This window comes from Arachis hypogaea, chromosome 14 (genome assembly GCF_003086295.3).
Source record: "Arachis hypogaea cultivar Tifrunner chromosome 14, arahy.Tifrunner.gnm2.J5K5, whole genome shotgun sequence".
NCBI lineage: Eukaryota > Viridiplantae > Streptophyta > Magnoliopsida > Fabales > Fabaceae > Arachis > Arachis hypogaea.
Window position 1 is genome coordinate 105,418,715 of NC_092049.1, and position 9,773 is coordinate 105,428,487.

The window sequence follows — 9,773 nt, forward strand, 5'->3', positions numbered from 1 at the left end:
TCGACCCCACGTTACCAAAACTCATTTATTAACCAAACACAACCGAAAACTAACCCGAGGCTTCTCGAAACATAATTTCTTACCGGAATAACAACACGAAGCAGCTGCGACTTCGAACCGGCCCCGGCAACAGCTCCGGCGCCGGCCAGAATCTCCGGTGGATCAACTATAAAAATCGCGCAGCATCAAAACCTTCTCAAAATCCAAAATGACCGAAACCACAAATTAAAACCCTTACCGGCAAACTTTTCCGGCAACGGCAGCAGGGTCTCTGGTGGGAGAAACTCAGCCCGGAGCTCCTTCGGTGATCCCGAAAGTCACAGCGGCCCAAATCACGGTGACTCAGCCTGTTCCTCTTCCTGTAGCGATTCCCGCAACAACATCACAAGCCAAAAAGGGCTGGGAGTGGCAGAGCTCAGCCACGGTGAAGCAGGGCGGTACAACGGCAGCCAAGCATAGCCCTCCAAACGGCAGTGACGCGGTCACAGCTCCTCTTCTCCGTTCTCGTCGGCGACTGTGAAGCACAAAGGTAGCATCTTTCCTTTCTCAGCGGACCAGAACAACGGAGGCAGAAGGACTCATCTTGCTCCTCCAGCTCGCGTCTTCCCCCTCTTGCTGGTGACAGCGACGCAGCTCGAGGCCCCATGGACGGCGGCGACGAGACTCGAGTTCTGCCCCCCTTCGACGCCTCTTCTCCGTGACAGTGGTAGCAGCGGGTTGATTCGATGGCGAGACGTGGTGGCGCGGTAGCGAGGCAGGTTCGGTGGCTTGGCGGGGACAACGCAGCCGGCGGTGGTGAGGATGAGCGGCGGTGACGAGGACTGGACGCGATCTGGACACAGCTGCGAGGTGACCGGCGACAGTAGCGCGGCTCACGGTGAGGCGCGGTGAGGACGATGGCAGCGGCAGCGCAGCATGGCTTATTTCCTCTCCTACCATAGCTCTCTGCCTCTCTTTTTCTCTATTGTTACTGCGTATGGATTTGGAAAAGAAAGGGGAAAGCATGCGTGTTGCAGGTTTGCTGAGGGGAGAATAAGGGTGGCGGCTGCTGGGCATAGGATTAGGGTTTCCTTTTTGAAACTTAGGGTTAGGGGCAATATAGTAATTGAAACTCAATTAAATCCAACACTAATTATATATAGAAAATACTATTTGTTCATCACTTTCACAAATTATTTTCAATAAAATGTTCAAATCAGATAATTAGAAATAATATATTTCATTTTTTCATTTTCCAAAATACCATTATTAATATTTAAAATATTAATTATTTAATCCAAAACATATAGAAATCCTTATTATTTCACAACTACCAACTTTATAATTTGAATATAGAAAATAATCCAATAATTGTAAAATTGGATAATAATCTCAATTTATTCCAAATTCAATAAATCGAAACTTGCTTTAATTTTCTTGAATAAGATAATTTCTGAAATTAAAGCTACAGAAATACTGAATTTGAAATTAGCTCATGATAGCCCTTTTTCAAAAGCTCTAAGTCTTACAATTGGAAATTGCCTAAACTATGGGAATTAGAAGACTGGTGGTGGAAAGTGACTCTAAAACTGCTATTTACATTATTAATGATCAGAAAGATATCAACAACCATCCAAATGCCCTAGTCAAAAACATTAATCACTGAAAAAATAGAAACTGAAAAATACTTTTTGTTAACATATATAAAGAAGGTAATATATGTGTTGATTATCTTGTTCGTAAAAGTTTAGATCTTGATCAAAGCCTTTACTTTTGGAATACTATGGGAATGGTATAGTGTTTTTATAGTGTGGTGTGATGCATGAGCATTTTATACTCTTTTTCTAGTTGTTTTTATAGTGTTTTTAGTTAGATTTTATTAAGTTTTAGTGCAAAATTCACCTTTGGATGCTACTTTAAGTTTTTGTGGTATTTTTATGATCTTAGGTGAATTTCGGGCGAATTTGGCAGAGTCTTGTGCAGAGATAAAGAAAGGATAGCAGATGCTGTCAACTCTGACCTCCTTGCATTCCAACGAGCATCCTTGAGCTATAGAGGTCCAATTGACACGGTCTCAATGGTGTTAGAAAGCTAACTTTCAGAGCTTTCCAACAATATATAATAGTCTATACTTTTCTTCTGGAATCACTGCCAAATCAGCCGTTTAGCACCCAAGAAGGAGTAACTCCCAGCGCTGAACGCCCAAACTGGCGTTCAACGCCAGCCAGGGAGCTAAAGGCAGAACGCACTCCTCTCCTATGGGCGTTCAACGCCAATCTTTGGCGTTGAACACCAGCAAGCAACCGAAGCATTCACCAAGTGAGCCCCCAAAGTGAATTTTAGCACTCCTTAGGCCTATCTTATCTTACCTTTGTAATTTTGAATTTAAAATAATATCTTTTAAGTTTAGCATTTACTATTTAAAGAGGAGATCACTTAGGTTTTCTTTCAGATCTTTTTTACTTTTAGAACTGTTTTCTCTGTAAGTCATGAGCAACTAAACCTCTTGGTTAAAGTTAAGAACTCTGTTATTTCTATGGATTAATATTATTACTTTTCTATTTTAATATATGTTTGGTTCCATTCGAAGGTGTGACTCGTTCTTAATACTAATGAAACTGGGTGGAACGGAAGTATGACCTTTTTTCTACATGAGTTCTTGTGATACTTGGCCAAGGTCATTCGAACTACAGCTTGAGAACACACCTCCTAGATGGCTAATCCACAACTCATTGGGGACATGGAAACATCTGTTCAGCTGAGATCTGGGATGATTAGAGTCTCTGTGGTATAAACTAGAATACTGAACTACTCCATCCTCTGATTCGAAAGTAACTAACCTTGTCTGTGGCATCTTAGTAGGATCAGACGAGATTAATCACTAAGGGATTAGGGTTAATCACTTACAGTTTGTCATGGAATGAATCATTTATTGTTAAAATAGTTAATAAGAAGTATTAATCTGAAAAGATAAACATCTCCGAGACCTTAACTTCATCTCCTATTTAATTGTTTTATGCGTTTTCAAACAACCATCATCTTTTACTATTTGCCTGACTAAGTCCAACAAGATAACTATTGCTTGCTCAACCTAACAATTCTTGTGGGATCGACTCTTACTCACCTGAGGTATTACTTGAACGACTCAGTGCACTTGCCGGTGAAATTGTGCGAATTCTAATTTTGCACACCATGATGCCAAAAAGAAGATGAGTGTCTTTGAGAGGGGAAAAACAAAGATGATATTCTTCTGTTTTCTAATTCTCCTCCCTTCCCCTTTCCCTCCCCCTCCCCCTCTCCCTCCTCTTCTTTTTCCTTTTTGGCTCTGAAGACCAACGTGCAATTTAGATGAAATTTTAAAATCGGCCAATTTGTAATTAGCTTTGAACCAATTTTCAGAATATTGAGTAACTTCCTTTTTTTTCCTCTATAACGTTATTTTACCATTTTTTTTCTTAGATTTGTGGTGATAAACTCAAATAAATCTATTAAGGTACCTAATTGCAGTTCGCAATAAGAGCCTAAGGACTTTCTTCAAACTAGCCTTTCATATCACCAAGATTTGGATTCCAAATTATTTCAAGAACTATCTCCAGTTTCAAATTTTCATTATAAGTTACTCCGCATTCCGCACAATAAAAACAGATCGATGCCTCAGTTTATTTCCTAAAATTAGAAACTCTAGAAGTCCAGCCTGCTCCAAAGGTAATAAATCCATTTTATTCACTTCTTGCAAATAGTGAAATACTTGGTTAATATACTTAGATGTAGTAAAAATTCAAGAGAGTGCAGGATAACACAATTCAAGGCTTTCAACATAAGTATTCGAAATGAACTTTCATATTTCGCATAATGGTTGCGAAAACTAAAGGATATATAATATTAGGAATGTTAGCGTTGAGGTATTTTACTATTTTTAAAGACCTCAGGCTTAGAGGATTGATTCCTTTAAATAAGCAAACAAAAATTAATTAGCTTTGAGGTAAAAAACCCAGAAGAATATTGCACCATCCTAAAGGAAAATTTGAACTATTCTTCGTCTAATTTTTTCTAACCTTATTTTTTTTCTTTGAAACTACAACCCATCCATCCTCTGCTTCACCTGCATCCTTTTTTAGAGGCTCATCATCAATCCGCATGTTACATGAACTCATGTTTGATTCAGATTTTGGAATGTCCACATCCATGTTTGAAGAAGTAGCTTGCCTAGCACTACTTTCACCATTTTGACCACTTTGGACATCATCATCTTCCTCATCCTCATCATCATCCTTATCATTCACAATCTATTTCGAAAAAAAAAAAAATCATAAAAAAAAATACTACTACTTCTTCAAAATTCAAGTAATGTGGATGAGCTTCCAGTTGTATCTTAGCAAAGATGTAACAAGAGAAAATGTTCACGTGTCAGCCAACAACAAAACTTTTTTCATTATATGTGGGGTTGAGTACATGAACCAAAATGACACCATGATGCGCTATTATGAATCATGTCTGAACATTTAAGCTCATTTAGAAATTAGAAGTTATAGAATTAAAATATTAATGTTTCTCCTCCTATAATATGACCTAAATATAGTATGGGCAAAGCAAACTCATGCATCACATTCCCATCAAATAATATACTTTTTAACGTTGCTCCCTCCAAAAAATCCAGTCATATAGGACAAGGAAAAGCCTAAATCAATCATATACATAAGTGTAAATGTAAATGTATAGAATAGCAATATAACACAATCAAGGTTCATACTCATTCCAAAATATTATGCTGTCATTTACCTGTGGCACTGCACGAGGATGCGCAGCTTGGTTAACAATGGCCTGCCTATAACGCTCAATGGTCACAAAGTTTCCTTCTAAGCATTCCTCGTGCATAACCATTAGATTTTCAGCTACCTACATTAGTTCGTAATAATAACATGAACATGAAAAAATGAGAATCACAAGAAAACACTGCAAATACTCAGATACATCACAAAGGAGTCATTAGCAATGGCATACACAGCTTTAATTTCTTTTAAGTTTGAAGAAATGACCTTAGGACACAGTTCACATTAAGTTTAATCTATGCTGCAAATGAATATGGACACCAGAGCCCTACTTAACTGCTTCTTTTCAAATAAAATACATACAAAACAAAAGGTATATCAAGATTTTAAACTACAAAATAGAAACATATGACATGTACATGAAAATTGGTGACTAATGATATGTTCATTCCAAAAACTAAAGACTAAATAGAGTACTATTAATTATGCCTATGATGGCCAAATATTAAGTTTTCAGTTTCCACCTATGAATAAAAAGACAGGGAAGACTGATGTGATCGAGGTGGTACAAAAATGCAACCCTCTCCAAAGAGAGTTTCCTAAGATTCAAACCCTCAACCTTGTAGTTAAAGTTCAACTAACATTCAACCCACTTCCATTGAGCTTAACAAATTAGGTAACTTTACTTTCAAACACTATAGTAAACTAACAATAACAACTACCATTTAACCCTTAATTATTGCAAACAAGCAACATGAGCAAAATTCAACAACAAATAATATGTATTAATCCAATAAAGAAAGAAAGATGCACCTCTTCAGTGCTGCCATCCTCAACTACTACATTGAGCGAAATCATCCCATCATAGAGTTTGTCCTCCAAGTCATCAATATAAAGCGGTTCTGCGAATCATTCAAAAAATAAAAATATTAAGAATCTAAAACAAAATAACAATAATTGAAGCAGTGTAATAGCGAGCAACCTCTGGATTGAGTGAACCAGGAGAGGATATCGGTGGCGAGGTTATCGGCCTTGAGGCGGGAGTCAGGGCCACCCCACTGGTTCTCGACGGCATCACGAAGAGCGGACCAACGCAACAAAACAAAGCCAATGCCTTCACTGAAAAGAGATAATGAGTTTCCTTGTAACCGTTTCGCACCCTCCATTCTTCTTCTCTTCTTTCTGGATGGAACCCTGCACACAAAAGGATCAAACCCGTCTTTGCTCTTCTCTAGCGAGACAAGGTTGCAAAAATCGGACCGGTCAATGAACCGGTAAGATAACTAGTTCATTGGTTTAATGGTTCAACCGGGGTTCAACTGGTTTTAAATAAATTTTAAACAAAATTATTAAAAATTAAATATATAATTTCAAATATTTAAATTCAACAATTTCTATCCTAATAAAATTTAAAATTTCACCTTTTTTAACTAAACAAAACTCTAATCATCAAAAATCATAATTGTTAGTTTCAAGATTTTCATCATAGATAGGATTTTCAAAGCACAGCCACAGAAAAAGTTCCATTCGTGCACTACATACTTGATGACACCTCATATCATAATAATCTTGCTTTCTTACTTACCACTACTACATGATTTATATTTCTAGGACATGAACATCATAGATATTAGGCAATCACAATTCACAACAAAACCCAAACACAGGCTTGAAAACCAGAAGGGGGATTAAGAAAAATTATATTGTTTAACCAGTGATTTGAATGGGCTCAACATCAGGTTTCTTAACTTCTGCCTTGGGAACAGTGACAATAAGAACACCATTCTCCATGGATGTCTTCACCTGATCCATCTTGCCGTTCTCAGGGAGCCTGAACCTCCGCATGAACTTGCCACTCACTTACAACATCAGCCATACCCAAATCAGAAAACCAGAAAACACCAGCAACAGTATTATTCCAGATAGCAACATCATTTCAAAAAATCAACAACTCAACAACTCAGGATAATAAAAAATGATCAAAATCACTAATTCAATACTATTAACTCAGCAAATCAAGATCACTAAAATAGTAAAACCAACAACTCCATCAGCATTATTAACAAAAGTACAAAAACAAGTAAAAATCATTCAAGCAGCAGTACTTACCGGAGGAACGGTCGTTGAGCTCGACGGCGACACAGAGAGATCGAGAGCTCAACGGCAACACAGAGAGAGGGCTCGACGGCGACAGAGAGAGACGACGGCGAGGGGAAGAGAAACGATGACAGCGACGAGTATACCTTCACCTTCCACAGGCGACGATTCTTGATGCCACCACGGTCAGTTCCACCCGGCGGCGACAGCACCCTCTATCCGTTCGGCGATGAGACCTAGCGACGCGAGGAGATGGTTTCCAGGAGGAGAGGATCGGCGACGACGAGGCTGGACGCTGGCTGAGGAGACGAGTTCGTCGGCGACGACGGCGTTGGGCACTGGGCGGTGGCTCCTGCTGCTGTTGGCTGGGAGAGAGAAAGAAGAGGGGCTAGGGTTCCGGGGAGTGGAGAGAGAGGGGGTCTTGTGCGTGAGTGAGAGAGAAAGTGGGGGAGGGTTTATATATTTTTTTATTTTTTTCATTTTTTTAATTGAAAACCGCGAAAAAACCGTTTGGTTCAAACGGTTCACTAATTAACCGCCAATTTGACCGGTTTTTTATCAATTTTTTTTTCAGACAGTTTTGCACCTCAATTAAACCGGTTAGATGACCGATTCTCGATTAATCCGATTGAATTGGCTGGTCCGGTTCGATTTTCAATGAGCGAGAGCAATCAACTGCAAGACATGGAAGGAAGGCTGTGAACTGCCTGCTTCAAGAGAGGAAGAGCGTGTCGTTAAAAGGCCACAAGTCTCCTCTGCATCAAAACTAAACTTTTTTAATATAATTAAAGCAAGATTTTGAAAATTAAACTAATCGAACCGTTTTGGCTACTTTATCAAAGGTTGAAAGGTTCAACTAGAATCCATAGTTATCAGAACCGAACCGATGATCGAACCGGTAAGGTTATTAGGTCACTGGGTTACTGGTTCAACCGGTGGGTCACTGATCGAACAGGTTAACCCGGTATAATTAAATAATTATGTAAAATTTAATTATTTTTTATTTATTATAAGTACTTTTATTTATTTTTATAAAAATAATTATCATTTTCAAATTTTAATATTTTATTAATTAAATTTATATTTATTGTATTATTATATTATTATAAATAAAAATTTACATACAGTTAATTTTTATGTGAAGTTAATATTTAAAAATAGTTAGATAATTTGACAAATTTAACTAAATATCATCTAATGATTTTCAACTATCAACTTTATATGAAGACAACTGCATGTGAGTCTTTACCTATTATTATATACTACAAGTATTTATTGAAAAAATAATATTAATAGATATCATATAATCATGAAAAGAAAAAATAATTTGTGATTAATAATTTTTTTTGTTTATCTTTTTAATATATATATATATATATATTAATAAAATTGAGTGACTTTAAAATTAAAATTAATTGAATATAAGTATAATAAAAAGTTACTATATGTATTATAATTGGGATATATATTAGTAAGAATGAATGTGACTTGGTAGCATGAGTGTCCTTCTTGCAACCTTGGTGTAAGTAGTTCGAACCTCATTGCACCTATTTTGGAAAAATTTTCAAAAATTTTCCAAAAAACACAAAGCTTTGACACTTGGCACGCTGGACGGCTGGAGCAAATGGAGAGCATGCGTCGTAGCTTCGCCTTCGGTTGGTTGAGCGGTTCGGTCCGGACCGATTTTCACCGGTTTTGGCCGGTTCGTTTCGGGTTCCACCGGTTCGTTCCGGTTCTCAACCTTGAACGGTCTTACTCTTGGACCGGACCGGTATAGGGTCCGGTTTACCAGTTTTTTGGTCGAACCGGTCGGTCCGGTCCGGTTTTGACAACTATGCTAGAATCAACCGGAATAACTAGATTATAATAAAATAACAAGTGTAATTACCCATGTCATGCACGTGATAAGATTAAAATTATAATTTTAAATTATTTTTAAAATTAATTTAAATTATAATAATTTGATTAATAAAAAAGTAATTTGTCATGCATTGTTTGATTTTTTTTAATCTAGTATTAATTGGATTAACTCTAAAATAATTATTAATCGGTTTTAATAATCTACTTTTTTCAATAAGTCAAACATATATATTAAATGTGATCATAAATAATATAATAATAGTCAAATCCACCAACAAATATATTGGCTATTATCACACTATAAAATAAATTAAATATAAAGACTATTAGCATTTATAAATCTATAAAATTGCACTATCTTTGATTCGTGCAAGGGTTTACTTATCAAATGAACTTAAAATATGAACAAAAAATATTTATAAAATGGATCTAGCATCACTTGAAAGAATCATGGAAAATAATCAACTTACCTTATCATCCATGAGAATTATTTCTATGTAAGTCGTCTTGTTCTTGTCAAATTTAGATGGGACTTTCCATAACATTATAATTCTTGCCGTTATTTTTCAAACTTTTTCATTACATAATCTACTATAGGTAATACTATTAATAGAATCGTAGTTAGTAGTCCTTAGGTATGAAAAATAATAAACAGAAAAAGATATATGTCTGAGGTACGAATTTTCTAGATGATAAATAATTGTAACAATTCACTATTAATCCTTATATATATATATATATATATATATATATATATATATATATATATATATGTGGTAATAATTAGTAAATATTTTCAATGAAGATACTTGTTATAATTAGGTAAAATTTATGCCATTATATTTTATTAACCTTTATGATTAATTCAATAGAGATACTTACTCAATATATATATTATCGACATTAATTATAGGCCAATATTTTTAAGAAAGAGCTAAAAGAGGATATATATATATATATATATATATATATATATATATATATATATATATATATATATATATATATATATATATATATATAATAGTATTGCTATATAGGAAGGATACATAAATTGCTACATTTTTT

General features: G+C 35.8%; 1 protein-coding gene across 3 annotated transcripts; it reads right to left on the bottom strand.

Annotated features, from left to right (window-relative positions):
• Positions 1-3,789: 3,789 nt before the first annotated feature.
• LOC112743623 (uncharacterized) lies at positions 3,790-7,278 on the bottom strand. 3 transcript variants are annotated; one of them, XM_025792909.3, is made up of 5 exons: positions 6,858-7,278; positions 5,731-5,942; positions 5,562-5,650; positions 4,759-4,875; positions 3,790-4,265 (listed from the first exon to the last, which is right to left on the bottom strand). In XM_025792909.3, exons 2-5 carry the CDS (start codon positions 5,912-5,914, stop codon positions 4,020-4,022), a joined length of 636 nt encoding a protein of 211 aa, XP_025648694.1. In that variant the 5' UTR covers positions 5,915-5,942; positions 6,858-7,278; the 3' UTR covers positions 3,790-4,019. The 3 variants fall into 3 exon arrangements, with proteins under 3 accessions (XP_025648694.1, XP_025648693.1, XP_025648692.1); XM_025792908.3 differs by having other exon boundaries at positions 5,731-5,979; XM_025792907.3 differs by having other exon boundaries at positions 5,731-6,607.
• Between the last annotated feature and the right edge of the window lie 2,495 nt (positions 7,279-9,773).

Bases quoted from the DNA above. Each gene is read 5' to 3' on its own strand.
- LOC112743623 (XM_025792909.3), bottom strand. From the start codon at position 5,914: ATGGAGGGTGCGAAACGGTTACAAGGAAACTCATTATCTCTTTTCAGT. The intron at 5,651-5,730 runs GTTGCTCGCTAT...AATGATTCGCAG, and splicing joins CTGGTTCACTCAATCCAGAG to AACCGCTTTATATTGATGAC. The intron at 4,266-4,758 runs GTAAATGACAGC...TTTTCGAAATAG, and splicing joins ATCCTCGTGCAGTGCCACAG to ATTGTGAATGATAAGGATGA.